This window comes from Bos indicus, chromosome 13, assembly GCF_029378745.1.
Source record: "Bos indicus isolate NIAB-ARS_2022 breed Sahiwal x Tharparkar chromosome 13, NIAB-ARS_B.indTharparkar_mat_pri_1.0, whole genome shotgun sequence".
NCBI lineage: Eukaryota > Metazoa > Chordata > Mammalia > Artiodactyla > Bovidae > Bos > Bos indicus.
Window position 1 is genome coordinate 50,721,379 of NC_091772.1, and position 18,621 is coordinate 50,739,999.

Below are 18,621 nucleotides of genomic sequence, written 5' to 3' on the forward strand. Positions count from 1 at the left end.
TGGGACATTAACTCATGTGGAATAAGCCAGAGCAGAACAATTAAGCAATGTGCTACTTTGGGTACAAATTATTTCTTTGAAAATAACTCTCCTTTATGGGAAAGGTGAGTTAAGCTTCCAAAATTATATGTTTAAGGAAAAGGGGTAATATTATGAAAGGGCAAAAAGGGGCTTTTTTAGGTGCATTTGATTAAAATGCTTCTGTAAAACTTAGTCACCAAAACATCTGTGCTGAAAATTTTGTTGAGAAAACCCATTTTGTCCTCTGCACAGGAAGTCATTATGCAATAGGGAAAATATGCGATGATCATGTACCAAGCAGTTGTGTGGTTCTAAACTCAGGGTCTGACACACTGAAGTGTTTGCATAAACATGCACCATACTAGCCATTGAGGGGTCAGAGTTTCTTTGCCTAGGAAGCTATTATTACACAGAATTGTTAAAGACACAATTAAAATTATTGTCTCAACGTTGAAACCTATCATTTAGATTACTCAGAAAAAGAATGTTCTAAAGTCAGTTATCTAAATTAAGAAACAACTTCTACTATAATTATGTGTGAAATACTCAGAAGTGGTCAAAAATATTCATTTACAATTTAGAAAATTTAACCAAGCCTGCCTCAAAAGGCCAAGAAGCCAGTGTTTTCATGACATTCCATGGTCTGATTTTGAAACAATGTAACACTGAGTGGTCATAATGTCACTATACACCAAGAACTCTTTTTCATTGTGTGGAAATATTTTCGGGACAATTCTTCCTAATGGGCTTCCTTAGTCCACCCTTCTTTGTTCGTACTTCATCTCTGAGGCCACGCTCTGCAATAGACAAAAACATTAGCTTTACTGTAATGATTCCCAGGTTATAATTCTTTCATTTTTATTGAGTCTCCAGGCCTTGTCATAGCTGGCAGCTGGCATGAAGACCACACCACAGTGAGATGCCTTTTAATGATGGTTTCAAGGAGTATCAGATTTACACATGGTGACTTCAATCAACCTCCCTCAATCTAACACCCTGAATGTTGGAATCCATAGGTAAGCCTTTGACTTCTAGCTGTCACACTTTGATATCTTCCAGAGCACTAACAGTTTGAGAAGAAGCAATCTCACATTCTCAAGAAAGCTGCTCAGTTCTGGTGCAAAATACTAAAAATTATTTCATTTGATGTTGGTCTTTAAAACAGCTGAAGTCTAATCTTTTAATAGCTGTTTTAGATGAATGAAGTTTCTCTCACTGCAAAGTAATTTCAACGCTGAATCTATCACTTTTTGAATAATTTTATATATGAATTATATATTTATATATGTGCAGATATATAAGATGCCCACAATCATTATTATATATGTATATAAAGCTTCCCAGGTGACGCTAGTGGTAAAGAACCCGCCTGCCAATGCAGGAGACTATAAGAGACACATGTTCAATCCCTGAGTTGGGACGGTCCCCTGGAGTAAGAAATGGCACCCCACTCCAGTATCTTTGCCTGGAGAATCCCATGGACAAAAGAGACTAGCAGGCTACAGTCCGTGGGGTCGTACAGAATTGGACATGACAGAAATGAGTTAGCAATACAATATGTATGTGTGTATGTATATGTAATGTGTATATGTACAGCAAGAGCACGTTTACTGACTTTTGATCATTTTAAATAATCAGAATATCCAAAATATACAGTAGTCATTAAATAGGTTGAAAATAAGGGAAAGAAAAGGTACAAATTGATGTTTTATACTACAACGATGCAAAGAGGTATTCCCTTCCAAATTTTTAACTGATGTAATTTGGACGAAGTTTCAGTGAACAGATAGTTCTCTAAAGTTCTCCTTTATTCCTCTTTACTTTTGTTTCTTCTTAGTAAAAGTGGATACAATAATGGCTGAAGACAAATCAGTGGATCAGACTCTAGAGTGAAACAGATCTAGGTTCAATCCCCATCTTAACCACCGACCAATACTGGTCAAGGGTGTCCTTCACTATTGTCAAATGAGGAGACTGATAAAAGATCATGATCACACAGGTCTATTGTGAGGGTTAATGATAGGGATGTGAAGTTCAAGTACCTGGTATATAAAAGGCACTCACTTCAGAAATAGTGAAAGTTTCATTTAAAGTAAATCTGGTGCTTTTCCTGGATTTAGTTAAAATTAAAACTTATTGTGATATTTTCCTCATATATATATATACTTGGTCACCTAGTACAACACATAAATATATAAATCAATAAAGCTTTCAAAAATACATCGTATGGGCCTGGAGCAAAGGAAATGACAATTTTTCTTGCTGAATGGTCTTTCACTCAGTGCTAAGGTTGATCACTTAATCTTGGAAAATCCAGAAAATTCAACAGCTAAATCTCTCACCTACACCCTAATTCAGCTCTTTGGGGCCTTTGTGTCACTCTGCAATCTGTTCCACCTGCACCTTAATAGGTGGTCAAGTCACAACTGAGTCCCAAAACTTCACTTTGGAATGTTCTGCCCTTTTAGGCTCAAAAAGAAAGTGTTTAGATTTAATGGTTTTATGGCCCATCAAATCCTGTGTGGTAGCCTCTAATTGCATCCAGGGGTAGGAATTTCTTTTTTAAATCTTTTTTTTTTTTTTTTTTTGACAGTTTAATAAGAATTTACTAATATGCTGAGCATTCCTAGAACGCATTGGGTAGGTTTTAATTTTTCTCTATTTGAGGTCCCAGCACTCCCTCATGTGGTATTTGTTCACATAACAAGTCAGATGCAAAAGCATAAGTAAATATTTAATCTCTTTTTTTTTTCTTTCATTATTATTTCCCATGATTAAACAGAGCAAAAGAGCTAATGTACCCCCATGGGAAATGAAATAAAATTTTACTACATCCACCGTACATAAAACCAGAGAGATTTTCACAATGCTATAGTAAACATTTTATTAATTAGTTCTTCGAGAAATCAGATATACTCTACTTATTCTGCAAGATGGAAATTTAACCTAATGAGACCACTCTCTTTATGTGCTACTAGCATTTGTATTTATTATTTCTATTTGTTTCAATATATTAATATTTTGGAGAACTGATTTTGTATTCATCCCTGAAGGTTATATGACGAATAAAACTTAAAAATTAAAACCCAATCTAATACAGTTTCAAACAGATATGCCATTATAAGTAAGGGGCATTTGTATGACTACTTAAATATTATTGCTTGCTTAGTTGTTCAGTCATGTCTGACTTTTTGCAACCCTTTGGGCTGTAGGCCATCAGGCTTTTTCAGGCAAGAATACTGGAGTGGGCTGCTATTTGCTCCTCCAGGGGATCTTCTCCACCCAAGGATCAAACCCGCATCTCCTGTTTCTCCTGCTTTGCAGGCAGATTCTTTACCTGCTGAGCCACTGGGGAAGCTCCTTAAATGTTATAATAATTACCAATTATTAAAATGTTGACATCCATTGCAATAACCTCTTATTCATAGCACTGTGCATGGCAAACTGCTTTCCACTGAATGTTTCCTGGTTACTCCTTCCATCTTGCATGTGTGCATGCTAAGTTGCTTCAGTTGTATCTGACTCTGCAACCTTATGGACTGTAGCCAGCCAGGGACTATAGCCTTCCAGGCTCCTCTGTCCATGGGATTCTCTAGGCAACAATATTGGAGTCCTCCTCCAGGGGATCTTCCCAACCCAGGGATCGACCCCTTGTCTCTTATGTCTCCTGCCTTGGCAGGCTGGTTCTTTACCACTAGCACCACCTGGGAAGCCCCCCTTCCATCTTAAAAGAATTTTAATTTTTGTTTGTTTAAAGTTTAAGCACCTTTATTCATGCTCCTGAATTTTGCACAAGGTTCCTATTTCCTAATAAGTTTCATATCCTGTGGCTTATTCCATACTCTCAAAACTAAAGGGATAAAACTGTAAAAACATAGAACATTTGCAGTTAATATTCCAAGACTATATAACATATAGCTTGCTGTAGGGATCTTGCTGCAATTAGACTGATATGACATTTGGTAATATCAGTAACTGGCCAGAGTATTATAGACAACATTGTGTATTGTGATTAATAATCTTGAACCAGGCATTTAATCTCTCCAAGCCTCAGTTTCCACATCCACAGGAGTTGGATAAAGGGCTTTGGGCTCACACATTTTAAGACACAACTAGGGGATAGATCGGAGAGGGCAATGGGACCCCACTCCAGTGCTCTTGCCTGGAAAATCCCATGGGTGGAGGACCCTGGTAGGCTGCAGTCCATGGGGTCGCTAAGAGTCAGACACAATTGAGCAACTTCACCCTCACTTTTCACTTTCAGGCATTGGAGAAGGAAATGGCAACCCACTCCAGTGTTCTTGCCTGGAGAATCCCAGGGACGGAGGAGCCTGGTGGGCTGCCGTCTATGGGGTCACACAGAGTCAGACATGACTGAAGCGACTTAGCAGCAGCAGCAGCAGGGGATAGATGAGTTAAAAATTCAAATTTCCTGGCACATATTAATTGCTAAATAAATGTTGGCTATCATAATTTTCCACAAGACTTTGAAGTATCACTTTTTAAATTTATATGTGTTTTTTAAACACCTATTTGTTTTCAGCAAGATCCAGAGATAAATACTTATCTGATCAGTCTCCTCCAAACCAAGAAGGCAGCTTTAAGAAATAAAAATCCAGTGTAGGTAGATACTCACTCCACACTCTCTATCCTCCAGAGCTGGCATAGAGTTGAAAGTAAGTGGGCTGGGAGGAAGTTCCAGAAATGTAAGGAAGGGCAGGTCTCTACTTTGGTCTCTCTTTTTGTATTTGATGACATTTTAAAAATGGAACAAAATAATTTTTTATATGCTGAAAAAATTGTAAAGACCATCTATTCCTGTTGGGAGTTTTCTACTTTTGAATACTTTTTCTTTGTTTCTGTCTTAGCAACAGAACCCTTTGTTTGAAGGGTCACTCTTTTGAATCCCAATAAGTAACAAAAGTAGCTGTGTGCTCAGTGACACACTTAACTTCCCTGAGATACTTGGAAACAACTCCAGCTCCTTGGGACACCGGAAATAAACCACTGCTCTTGCATAAGCAGCTCACTTTATCAGTGCAGGAGCGTAATCATAGAGAGTGGAAATGGCCCGCCTCAAGGAGCGAAACTAGTTAGTGGTGAATTTCCACATAAATCAGATGCCCCAGCCTGGCAGCTCAGTGGTCAGCTGTAGCCCACAAAAGTATTTACTTTGGCCCACACATTGTTGCCCCAAACAGTTTTTTAAAGAATTTTGATTTATTTGCCAACGTTTAAAAACCAGGAGATTGCACATAAAAATCAAGGTTTCTGGCTTCTCTTAAAAAAATTTTTTTTGAAGATTTGGCAAACCCACATTCTCATTCCCATAGGGCATCAGTTAGCTGGAGGTAAGATGGGGCTACCCTCCTTCCATGGAATATGCAGTCTAGGCATGGTACCCTCTCTACCACTGAGCTTGCATTGTTGTTTTCTCAACTTCATCTCTCCTTGCACATTTACATTACCAACCTGGCCCTAAAAGCCATTTTTTGAGGTTTCTGCATAAAACTTAAAAAAAAAATTAAGCAAAGTAAAAAGAGCATTCTTTACTTCCACTAAGATATAAATGGAGTGTACTTTTCTGATGTGTGGAATGTATGGAAGAGAAATATTTTAGGGACTTGGAATCTCAGGGGCAAATAATAGTTGAGCCCCACTTCAGGAAGCTTTTCCCAACATTTATCTCATGTGATTCTCACAAGAACTTCTAGAGGTAAGATCTCTTATTAAAGTAGGGTTGCCAGCTATAGCAAATAGACATAGGATACCCTGTTACAAATGAATTTTTATCTGAAATGCAACCACAGCTTGCTCTTTCGTTGCCATTTTGAAAAGAAAGAAAGTGTAGTTCCACTGGTCACTCTACAATCACAGTCATGTAAAAACAGAGAGCTCTGTTTTGGGGTTTAGTTGGTACTGGGGACATGTCCCACAGTGGTAAGGAGAAAGACCAAAGGACCCCTGAAGCAGGGCTCCATGAAGAAGTTTGCAGAACAGTGAGACCCTGGCACCATGACAACTTTCAGAACTTTCTAGCTGCTCATTCTAATTATTCAGGCCAGACCATTCCCTGGGGATTTGAATATCCTTCACTTAACTCTTACTGACCAAGCTAGGGGGAGCCCTTTCTTCAGAAAGGGCTGCTAACTATCACTTATTCTCCAAGTTATTGTTAGTCGCTCAGTTGTGCCCAACTCTTTGCGACCCCATGGACTGCAGCCCACCAAGCTCCTCTGTCCATGAGATTTTTGGGGCAAGGATATTGGAGTGGATTGCCGTTTCCTTCTCCACCTATTCTCCAAACTTGGCTTCAATTTCTCCTGCTAACTAGGGACCAAGACTCTGGAAACAAGAAAGCTACATTAAGGGCCAGATAATTAGGAGAGTGAGAAAAAAAGTCCTTCACAACAACATCCATAGATTTCATAATCTCCACAAGGATCAAGCTAGCTTGAGAGTATGTCCATATTTGGAAACAATAGAGTAAATCAAATATTAGCTGTATAATTCCATGTTGATTTCGTCAGTTTTGAGAGAAAGAAACAATCTCTATCAAATACAAGCATCCCTCCACTTTTAAAGTGCCTATGGTTGTATTAATATTCAGTTAGCCACTGTCTTGGTTTGTATTCTTCCAGAAGCTGACAATGAGACAGTACTGTGAGCCTGAGACTTTTATTTGGGAATGATCACAAGCTAAGCTGAAGGAATGGGAAAGTGAAAGAGGAAAGGGAGGCAGCCAAGGAAGGGTGTGATATTGGGCAGGTGACTTCTGAAGGCAACTGGGGCCCAGGCTTACTGGGGAAACCCTGGGTGGTAGGATGAGAAAATACTTCCGTGACCCTGATCAAAGAGAGCTGGAGTATTTTTCTAACAGCCTGAAGGATGCTCTTCCACTCACCAACTTCCAACACCACCCCCATCAGCTCCTGTTGCCAGAGAAAATATTAGGCAAAAAGTTGCATGTTCTGATAGAAATGGGAAGTAACAAAGGAATATATGATGGGCACCAATAGCATCTGTTCCAGACACACATTTTTTCCTTCTGAATAATCTATCCATCCCACAACCAACACATACCAACCAAGGAGCCCTTTTTGTTAAGAGCTGATCACCACCACTTTGGAGGATTAATAGCCATACTACATAGACCATCAATCCATAGACATTGATAGGAACATAGAAGAAATCTTAAGAATGTTGAAATCCTTGAGGGATGATTCTACTACAAATATGGAATATAAACTGTCGTGTCAGTAGCCTGACAAGAACCTGTTCAGGATCTTAGCTTCTTGAAGCCAGTGTGTATAACCTTTCCTTGCGAATTCCTCTGTGTTCTCGGTGTCACTACATCATTTGCTCTGCCTGTTCTGCCTTATCCTAACGTCTATCAAGTGTTTCACTCTCCTGCATTCTCCTGGGGTAGGCATAGGCTGCTTCGCCTGCACCTTAAATAGCAAATTTTTTCCCTTTTACCTTTAGGGCTTCCCTGGTGGCTCATCAGGTAAAGAATCCACCTGCAATGTAGGAGACCTGGGTTTCAATCCCTGGATTGGGAAGATCCCCTGGAGAAGGGAACAGCTACCCACTCCAGTATTCTGGTCTGGAGAATTCCATGGACTATATAGTCTATAGGGTCACAAAGAATTGGACATGACTGGGCAACTTTCACTTTCACTTCACTTTCAGGGAATTGTGATTTACAGATAAATGGGCTTCCCCTCATAACACTTGTGGGATTTTCTGGAAATTAAAAACAACACAAGGTGGCTAAGAGCCCAAACTGTGGAGCCAGACTGCCGAGGTCTGAATCCTATCTGTATCATTTATAAATTCACACAATTTTGTGACCCTCGGTGTCTACTGTGTGCTTCAGTTTTTCATGTATCAGTTCAGTTCAGTCACTCAGTTCTGTCGAACTCTTTGCGACCCCATGAATCGCAGCACGCATGGCCTCCCTGTCCATCACCATCTCCTGGAGTTCACTCAAACTCACATCCATTGAGTTGGTGATGCCATCCAGCCATCTAATCCTCTGTCATCCCCTTTTCCTCCTGCCCCCAATCCCTCCCAGCATCAGAGTATTTTCCAATGAGTCAACCCTTCGCATGAGGTGGCCAAAGTACTGGAGTTTCAGCTTTAGCATCAGTCCTTCCAAAGAACACCCAGGGCTGATCTCCTTCAGAATGGACTGGTTGGATCTCCTTGCAGTCCAAGGGACTCTCAAGAGTCTTCTCCAACACCACAGTTCAAAAGCATCAGTTCTTCAGTGCTCAGCTTTCTTCACAGTCCAACTCTCACATCCACACATGATCACTGGAAAAACCATAGCCTTGACTAGACGAACTTTTGTTGGCAAAGTAATGTCTCTGCTTTTCAATATGCTATCTAGGTTGGTCATAACTTTTCTTCCTAGGAGTAAGCATCTTTTAATTTCATGGCTGCAGTCACCATCTGCAGTGATTTTGGAGCCCCAAAAAGATAAAGCCTGACACTGTCTCCAGTGTTTCCCCATCTATTTCCCGTGAAGTGATGGGACCTGACGCCATGATCTTCGTTTTCTGAATGTTGAATTTTAAGCCAACTTTTTCACTCTCCTCTTTCACTTTCATCAAGAGACTTTTTAGTTCCTCTTCACTTTCTGCAATAAGGGTGGTGTCATCTGCATATCTGAGGTTATTGATATTTCTCCCGGCAATCTTGATTCCAGCTAGTGCTTCTTCCAGCCCAGCATTTCTCATGAGGTACTCTGCATAGAAGTTAAATAAGCAGGGTGACAATACACAGCCTTGACGTGCTCCTTTTCCTATTTGGAACCAGTCTGTTGTTCCATGTCCAGTTCTAACTGTTGTTTCCTGACCTGCATACAAGTTTCTCAAGAGGCATGTCAGGTGGTCTGGTATTCCCATCTCTTTCAGAATTTTCCACAGTTTATTGTGATCCACACAGTCAAAGGCTTTGGCATAGTTAATAAAGCAGAAATAGATGTTTTTCTGGAACTCTCTTGCTTTTTCCATGATCCAGCGGATGTTGGCAATTTGATCTCTGGTTCCTCTGCCTTTTCTAAAACCAGCTTGAACATCTGGAAGTTCACGGTTTATGTATTGCTGAAGCCTGGCTTGGAGAATTTTGAGCATTACTTTACTAGCATGTGAGATGAGTGCAATTGTGCGGTAGTTTGAGCATTCTTTGGCATTGCTTTTCTTTGGGATTGGAATGAAGACTGACCTTTTCCAGTTCTGTGGCCACTGCTGAGTTTTCCAAATGTGCTGGCATATTGAGTGCAGCACTTTCACAGCATCATCTTTCAGGATCTGAAATAGCTCAACTGGAATTCTATCACCTCCACTAGCTTTGTCCATAGTGATGCTTTCTAAGGCCCACTTGACTTTACATTCCAAGATGTCTGGCTCTAGGTCAGTGATCACACCATCGTGATTATCTTGGTCGTGAAGATCTTTTTTGTACAGTTCCTCTGTGTATTCTTGCCACCCCTTCTTAATATCTTCTGCTTCTGTTAGGTCCATACCATTTCTGTCCTTTATCGAGCCCATCTTTGCATGAAATATTCCCTTGGTATCTCTAATTCTCTTGAACAGATCTCTAGTCTTTCCCATTCTGTTGTTTTCCTCTATTGCTTTGCATTGATCGCTGAGGAAGGCTTTCTTATCTTTTTTTGCTATTCTTTGGACCTCTGCATTCAGATGCATATATCTGTCCTTTTCTCCTTTGCTTTTCGCTTCTCTTCTTTTCACAGCTATTTGTAAGGCCTCCCCAGACAGCTATTTTGCTTTTTTGCATTTTTTTGAATGGGAATGGTCTTGATCCCTGTCTCCTGTACAATGTCATGAACCTCAGTCCATAGTTCATCAGGCACTCTATCAGATCTAGTCCCTTAAATCTATTTCTCACTTCCACTGTATAATCATAAGGGATTTGATTAAGGTTATACCTGAATGGTCTCGTGGTTTTCCCTTCTTTCTTCAATTTCAGTCTGAATTTGGCAATAAGGAGTTCATGATCTGAGCCACAGTCAGCTCCCAGTCTTGTTTTTGCTGACTGTATAGAGCTTCTCCATCTTTGGCTGCAAAGAATATAATCAATCTGATTTCAGTATTGACCATCTGGTGATGTCCATGTGTAGAGTCTTCTCATGTGTTGTTGGAAGAGGGTGTTTGCTACGACCAGTGCATTCTCTTGGCAAAATTCTATTAGCCTTTGCCCTGCTTCATTCCGTATTCCAAAGCCAAATTTGCCTGTTACTCCAGGTGTTTCTTGACTTCCTACTTTTGCATTCCAGTCCCCTATAATGAAAAAGACATCTTTTTTGGGTGTTAGTTCTAAAAGGTCTTGTAGATCTTCATAGAACCGTTCAACTTCAGCTTCTTCAGCGTTACTGGTTGGGGCACAGCATTACTTCTCATATATAAAATGGGCCTAATAATAGTACCTACCTCTTTGGGTTGTTTGGAGGATGTGATGCTTTAATACTTGTAATGTGTTTATAAAAGTGCCTGGAGCATGGTATTAAATGCTTAATAAATAAATCTAAAGGGGTAAGACTCCAGTAGGCCTTTAATAATGCCTCAGAGTTAGCGCTGGCAGGAAATAGTGTTAGATAAAACAGTCATGCCTAGGCTGTCAAAGTAGTTTCTAAGTAAGCTTTCTTCTCATTTTTCTTCCCACCTTACTCCCAGCAAAAAGGAGTAGTGACCTTGGAATCATCAGAAGTGAGTTGGAGAATAAGTCCTATTAATCACTAACTATGAAAACTTGCTCTGTATGGAACCAGCTCTTCACCTGCTGGGGACAGTGACACCTGTCAAATAGCAAATATAGTGATTTATGTAAAAATAATTCGCAGCTTCAGGGTGTTTTATCAATTCAATAAGCTTTGCTTATTGCCTTCTTCACTTCCTTCCATTCTCATCCATTCCTCCATGGTTCCTTCTCCAGTTTTCTCTCTTATTTTAAATTTAACTTTTATTGCACTCTTCTAAATCAAAGAAAATTCTATACATATAGACCAAAAATAAGAAGGTTATAGAGTCACATCTGATCCTATAGTCAGAATATCCATAACCCACAAATAAAATTTTGTAAAATGTGGTCTACATTCTTGGTCCTCAAAAGTAAATATATTCTAGGACCTTAATACAGTTTATAACGGCTTTTTAAAAATTCTTATATTGTAACATATTTCTATGCCAGTCAACTCTTCATTTCATATAATTTTTAAATGTTTACCCCATTTTTTATGCATCCTATTTTTTTGCAACCAATCTCTAATTCTGGGACATTTGAGTTATTTTCCTAACTTTTTCTTATTAAAAATAACAGGGACGGGACTTCCTTTGTGGTCCAGTGGCCAAGATTCCACACTTCCAATGCAGGGGGCCTGGTTTTCATCCTTGGCAAGGGAATTAGACCCCACATTGAAACTTCATTGCAAATCTGCATTGCATCAAAAGATCCCTCATGCCTCAGCTAAGACCTGACACAGCCAAATAGGCAAATACTTAAAAAATAATAATAACAGGCATAAAAATTCCTGAAGAAATGTCATTCCTCAAAATCATAATTATTTCCTTGGAATTCCTAGAGGAAATTTATAGCATCACATGGAATTGGTATTTTTAAAGCTTTGACAAACAGTTCCAAACTATTTTCTAGAAAGATTATTCCACTTTATACTCCTCCTAAGTTTAGTTCAGTCTCTCAGTTGTGTCTGACTCTTGGCGACCCCATGAATCGCAGCATGCCCAGCCTCCCTGTCCATCACCAACTCCCGGAGTTTACCCAAACTCATGTCCATCGAGTCGGTGATGCAATCCAGCCATCTCATCCTCTGTCATCCCCTTCTTCCCCTGCCCCCAATCCCTCCCAGCATCAGTGCCTTTTCCAATGAGTCAACTCTTCACATGAGGTAGCCCAAGTATTGGAGTTTCAGCTTCAGCATCAGTCCTTCCAGTGAACACCCAGTACTGATCTCCTTTAGGATGGACTGGTTGGATCTCCTTACAGTCCAAGGGACTCTCAAGAGTCTTTGCCAACACCACAGTTCAAAAGCATCAATTCTTCGGTGCTCAGCTTTCTTCACAGTCCAACTCTCACATCCATACATGACCACTGGAAAAACCATAGCCTTGACTAGATGTATCTTTGTTGGCAAAGTAATGTCTCTGCTTTTTAATATACTGTCTAGGTTGGTCATAACTTTCCTTCCAAGGAGTAAGCTTTCCTTCCAAGGAGTAAGTGTCTTTTAATTTCAAGGTTGCAATCACTATCTGCAGTGATTTTGGAGCCACCAAAAATAAAGTCTGACACTGTTTCCACTGTTTCCCCATCTATTTCCCATGAAGTGATGGGACCAGATGCCATGATTCATTTTCTGAATGTTGAGCTTTAAGTCAACTTTTTCACTTTCCTCTTTCACTTTCATCAGGAGGCTTTTTAGTTCCTCTTCACTTTCTGCCATAAGGGTGGTGTCATCTGCATATCTGAGGTGATTGATATTTCTCCTGGCAATCTTGATTCCAGCTTGTGCTTCTTCCAGTCCAGCGTTTCTCATGATGTACTCTGCGTATAAGTTAAATAAGCAGGGTGACAATATACGGCCTTGACGTGCTCCTTTTCCTATTTGGAACCAGTCTGTTGTTCCATGTCCAGTTCTAACTGTTGCTTCCTGACCTGCATATAGGTTTCTCTTAAAAATGCACATTTTCAACATGCATATAACCTCATCCCACGATTTAATCTTAAAATAATATAATTTGATAGTCAGAAAACACAATATTATAATTTATATTTATTTGATAATCATGGATATGATAAAATATTTTATATATTTAATATGTTTATTGGCCATTTTTATGTCTACATTTGTGAATGTCCTATTTGAATTTTTTCATTTACATCTTTTCCTCCATTTAGGGGTTATATGTTATTTTATTATTCAAACATAAAGCTCTTTACACAAAAAGGACATTAACCTTTTGCAGTCTCATATTTTTTCAATTCATTTTGGTTTACCATTTGTTTTAATCTTTTATAGAAATTTGAGAGTGTGGAAATTTCCATTTTTGTGTGTGTGCTGACTTGTTTGCTTTTGTTTTACTGTTTGTGATCTATAACATGTTTGAGAAGTTCTCTCTTATCCAAATTTTAAGTAGACCAATACCATTTCTCCTTTTTCCCCTTCTCTCTCTCCATATTTCAGGATTACTGTAGATAAATGGTTGGGGCTCCAAGGGTCACTTGTCTCTGTGGTCCCAAAATTAAAGACCTAAATCTTCCCAGCACAATCTCACTGAGTCAGGCTGATATTCAAAGCAGTAGTTTGTGGAAGACATTTCAAGGAGGAAAGTGAATTCACAAGCTCCTTGATTCTTAGAATTAAAATTCTTTAAAAATAGTATTTAGTTCCTGCTCTTTGGTCCTGAATTTCCTGCCTTCCTTGGTTTAGTCACTAAGTCTTGTCCGACGCTTGCGACCCCATGGACTGTAGCCTGCCAGGCTCCTCTGCCCATGGGATTCTCCAGGAAATAATATTGAAGTGGGTTGCCATTTCCTTCTCCTACCTGCCGTCCTTAGCATAAAAAAAAAAAAAAAATCAGATAAAATGTGTTACCAACTTTTATACATGCTTCTGAAGCAGAATGTGGGGAGATTTATCACTGCACATACCTTTTCAAATATCCATAGTTGCTAGCAGACTGGGAAGTTGACAAATTACCCTTAATTAGGAATTTCTGCATTTCATATTTGAATTTCTCATTATTCCCTCCTAAGGCAGTTGAAAACACTCTATTTTGGGGAATATAACCCATCCATAAGCAAACTATAGCAGAAAACATAACCAACCAAGTCACAGTATTTGCTGTTTGACAGTGAGAATCATGTGGGTTTAGGGGAAGCAAAAAGAGCTTTGAAAATGAGGTGGATGTGAAGTTGAGTCCATCTCTGTATGCCTAGTTGTGTCCCCATGGGTGAGTCCCTTTCTCAGACCTCAATTTTTTGAGATGTTGATATTAATACTCACAGTATGAATAAAAGTCAGTGAGCCACTACTCCATGCCAGGTACTGGTACTTTGTATGTGAAAATTCAGTTAATCCTTACAGTAATCCAGGGAGGTAGGTGTTATTTTTATCCCCATTTTACAGCTAATAAAGCTGAAGCACACAGAGTATCTTGCTAAAGTAATACATCTAGAAGGTAGAAGAGCAGGACGTGCAAGAACAGGCATTTCTATGCCAGTCAGTGAGCTTAACTATTGTGAGTATAAAAACATCCAGGGAAGTGTTTGCTTGATGCATACAGAGAAGACAGTCACTAAGTATTAGTTTGTTTCTGTCCTTTGAGTGAGAACCTTCTTCCTACCTCGCACCGTTGCAAGCTCCCCATCCACGTGAGCCATGCACTGCATGGCAGTGGCCCCAACGCAGATCGGCATGCTGACTTTTTGCCCTAAAACAGAAGTCGACAGGTCTATTTCAGCAACGTTCCGGAGCATCCTTGGATATAGCTTCCACCTAGAATTTGGGGGAGGGTGGAGAAAAGGTTTGAGAATTTCAAGTGTTTGAGTTAGAAAAAGAAGATATTCTTGTGTATTTCCCAGCAAGCAAATTACTTCACAAAGCTCAAGGAAATTAGGAAATTTTAATGCTTGTTAAGATAGAAAGTTATCAATAAGATTAATAATAAACCTCTCAAGTTATTGTTCTTAGTCAAGAACAATTAAACCGTAGACATCACCCATTTGAGTCTACAGCCTTTTGCTCTTTGAGAAACACATTTGCATATCCAATCAAGATCTAGAAGAGTTCCACCATCCTGAAAAATTGCCCCATTTCCTTTCAATCCCCTAACATCCTCTGATCATTTTGTTGTTGTTGTTCCTATAGTTTTACTTTGCAAGAATATCATAAAAATGGAATCATATATAGTTCGTCCTGAAATTATATATAATTGATCCTTGAACAGGGCAGGGGTAGTGGGGTGGGTCAGTCCTTTGCACAGTGGAAAATCTGTGTATAACTTTACAGTTGGATCCTCCAGATCTCTGGTTTCACATCCACAGATTCAAGCAACTGCAGATCATGTACTACCTTTTCGGTGTAAAAAAAAAAAAAGAAAAGAAAAAAACCCATGTATATGCGTACTTGCTAAGTTCAAATCCATATTCAAAGGTCAACTCTAGTATATGGCATTTTGAATCAGGCTTGGGATGTGGCTCAGCTGGTTAAGAATCCGTCTGCAATATGGGAGACCTGGGTTCAGTTCCTAGGTTGGGAAGATCCCCTGGAGAAGGGAACAGATACCCATTCCAGTATTCTGGCCTGGAGAATTCCATGAACCGTATAGTCTGTGGGGTGGCAAAGAGTCAGACATGACTGAGTGACTTTCACTTTCACTTTTTTTTAGCTCAGCCTAATGCTTTTGAGATTCATCCATATTGCTGCAAGCATCAATAATTGTCGTTTTCAGTTGATGGTGAGTATTCCATCGTAAAAATGTAGCACAGTTTATCCATTCTCAAGATAAGAATATTTGGAATCTTTCAACTTGGGGTGATAATAAATAATGCCACCATAAGCATTCACCGGAAGGTTTCTGTGTGAACATAGCTTTCATTTCACTTCTTCCAAGCCATTTTGAAGACAGTATAGAATGGCATGGGCATTAGATTAGAGTTTAAGAAGATATCCTATGTCTACGTCATCTGTTCTTTTTTCTTACAGACAGTAGCTTCAGGCAATTACTTGTAAAATTATGATGTGGTTTCTTCAAAATCCTTGATCTGAATTCTGTATCCATTGAAGTATGACGATAAGGTAAGATGGGTTTTTTTTTAGTAAATTGAGCATTTTCCCCAAAAATGTTATTTGGCAGAGACTGGAATTTTTGACCCAAAGAATTTTTGACCCCTGACCATTATCTAAAATTATTTTTTCTGCAGTTCTTTTGTGTGGCAATGTTAGTTACTAACAAACCAAGAAACAAACTAGTAAAATTTACAGGAAAACTAGTTCTCTTTTCTCTCTGCAAAATTTATATCTCCTATTTGTTCAGGATTATTTTCTCCTCATTAGTAATTGATTAAAACTGAAGAACATACAGCCCCAGTTTCTCATGAGCATTAAGGCAATAAACCTGTGAGTACACATGCATATATACCTAACTAGCACTCACCTTCAGGACTTAGATTTAATTCTGCTTCCAGATAGATCAAGATTTTTCATTAATACAGTGAAGTGTGATTTAGTAACAGAGTCACCAAAATAAATGGAACCTCCCAAGACTTAATTGAAGCCTACTTCCTCCAGCGGAAGAAGAAATTTTGCCTTAATGTTGCTTTGAGGAATAGCTAAGGGTCTGTAATATAATCCTTCCTCACATAATAAAGTAAAAACATCCAACCCCTGCAAAACATAATAAAGAAGTTTAACGGTGATTTCTCTGCAATTCCTTTGAACAACATAATTGTCTTGATTTTCTGTCACACCACATGCTCTGCTGCTGGAAGTCTTTTCTTCTCAACTGACCCTCACAGCATGATTCTTTGATCTCCATTCTGAATGGGGAGATGCAGAAACCTTGAAGAGAAATTTTACTACCAGTCATCTCTAAGTGTATTATTAGAATGAGAGAAAAAGATTTAATAGCAGCCGTTGGCATGCTGGCCTTGGAAGGCATTAATATTTACTTAGAGCTGAGAAAACAATGGAAGCTTTTATGAAGAGCACACACAGAGCTGCAGGGCATTAGCCATGTGTGTGTTTGTGTGTCAGAAGGAACATTTTCAGATATCCAGTTCCCCTTGAATCACGCAAGGCTCAACCCTTTCTTCTACAGGCAGCAATTTCATGCTTGTCCACGAGGTGGCGAAGTCACTTTAATAACTATGCTCTCGCTTCCCACACATATAATTTCCTGCCCTGATGATGACGTTACAGAGGCATCAACCAACAGCACAAAATGCAATTCCTAGACCAAATTAGATGAGATCAGTGGCGTGGAAAATGTATGCTTTCTAAAAAGTCCTTCACATTTTGAAATGTTCCAAAGAGCAATTACAACTTAACCTTGTCAGGTAATCCCAATAGTTCTGCAAGCCCCACCCAATCTCATCCCGAATTTAAGTTATTTTTTCACAATCTTACATAAAACTAGCTTACTACAACCTTGGACCCTGGTTTTATGGGACTTCCACTTTGGAAAAAAATATGAAGATTGACAAAACAATTGAACCAGCTGAATAATAAACATTTTTCAAAGGTTTCTTAAATGAAGTGGTGCAAAAGTGGAAATCATTTTAACATCCAACAAGGGCCTCAATTTTATGTTATTATAAATCAGGTCCCCAAGAGGAAGTACACTGATGAAGGAAGAAACCCTCTCATCATCCAGTTTTGAAGTTCTGTGCTGTTATTGAATCCCACCAACTCAACACAGTGAATTAATAATTTATAAGTACTGTAAGATGATCATGTCTTCCCAAATGGCTCAGTGGAAAAGAATTTGCCTGCCAATGCAGGAGACTCGGATTCAATCCCTGGGTCAGAAAGATCCTCTGGATGAGGAAATGGCAACCCACTCCAATATTCTTCCTTGGAAAATTTCATGGACAGAGGCGCCTAGTGGGCTAAAGTCCATGGTGTCACAAAAGAGTCCAACACGACTTAGCAAGTAAGCAATAAAAATGATGATCATATTAATTTCTCCACATGAATTACTTATTCTAAGCATTAAAAATGCATAACATATATATACATACATAAATTGTGTATATGTATATATAAAATATGCTACAAGTTTTAAAATCTTATTTGTTACTATTTATTTCTCAATATTGAGAGAACTTTAAAACATTTAACTGGAATATTGATACTTCTGAGACACTTGGTAAAGAAGAAGGAATTTAAGTCGGAAGAAAACACAGCCAGGTAAATACTATATTTAAACAGTCAAGCCATTTTCGGAGTGCCTCTGTGCGTAGATAAGTTTCAGAAGGCCCATGAATCTCCTGAAATATGCATGTGTGTGTGTGTGTGTGTGTGTGCGCGCGCGCACGCACGCGTGCGCACATGTGTTTGTGTGTGTAGTTTGTAATACATGTCTGGATAAAAAACCACAGCTTTGAGGTCCAAAGTGGGGAGAGTGAGAGATTTCCAGGGGAGAGGGAGGGAGATGAAGAGAAGAAAAGAAAAGGGAGAAGAATGATGAGGAGGGAGAAGGATGAGAAGATGACGGAACTGATGTGAGATCTCTTGCCATGTGACTTTTCAAAAAATGAGACAATTAACCGCTTTTCATAATGCAAGAGAAAAATCAGCTTGCTTACCTGTGGTGCCAAGTAGCTGAATGATTCTGTGACATTTACACCTATGAGAACACTAACAATGCCCCTGGTGAATATATATTGCTTCTCAAATGTTTAAGAGACGGAATGATGTCACTTTTACCACCTCTTATTTGAGAAAATCCATGCAATTTTCAGTGTCACTAAGTGCATTAGGGACGATGAGCTTCCTTTACTAATATCCCATGACTTATAAACACCCAAATTGGAGAATCATATTCCACCAGATAATTT

The 18,621-nt window shown here is 39.1% G+C and overlaps 1 protein-coding gene across 1 annotated transcript in view; it reads right to left on the reverse strand.

The window, feature by feature from the left end:
- Nucleotides 1–18,621, reverse strand: part of HAO1 (hydroxyacid oxidase 1) — a 64,280-nt gene that overhangs the window by 42,051 nt on the left and 3,608 nt on the right. The window contains exon 2 of the mRNA XM_019971899.2: nucleotides 14,406–14,557. Coding sequence (XP_019827458.1) covers nucleotides 14,406–14,557 — 152 coding nt within the window. The remainder of the gene's footprint in view (nucleotides 1–14,405; nucleotides 14,558–18,621) is intronic.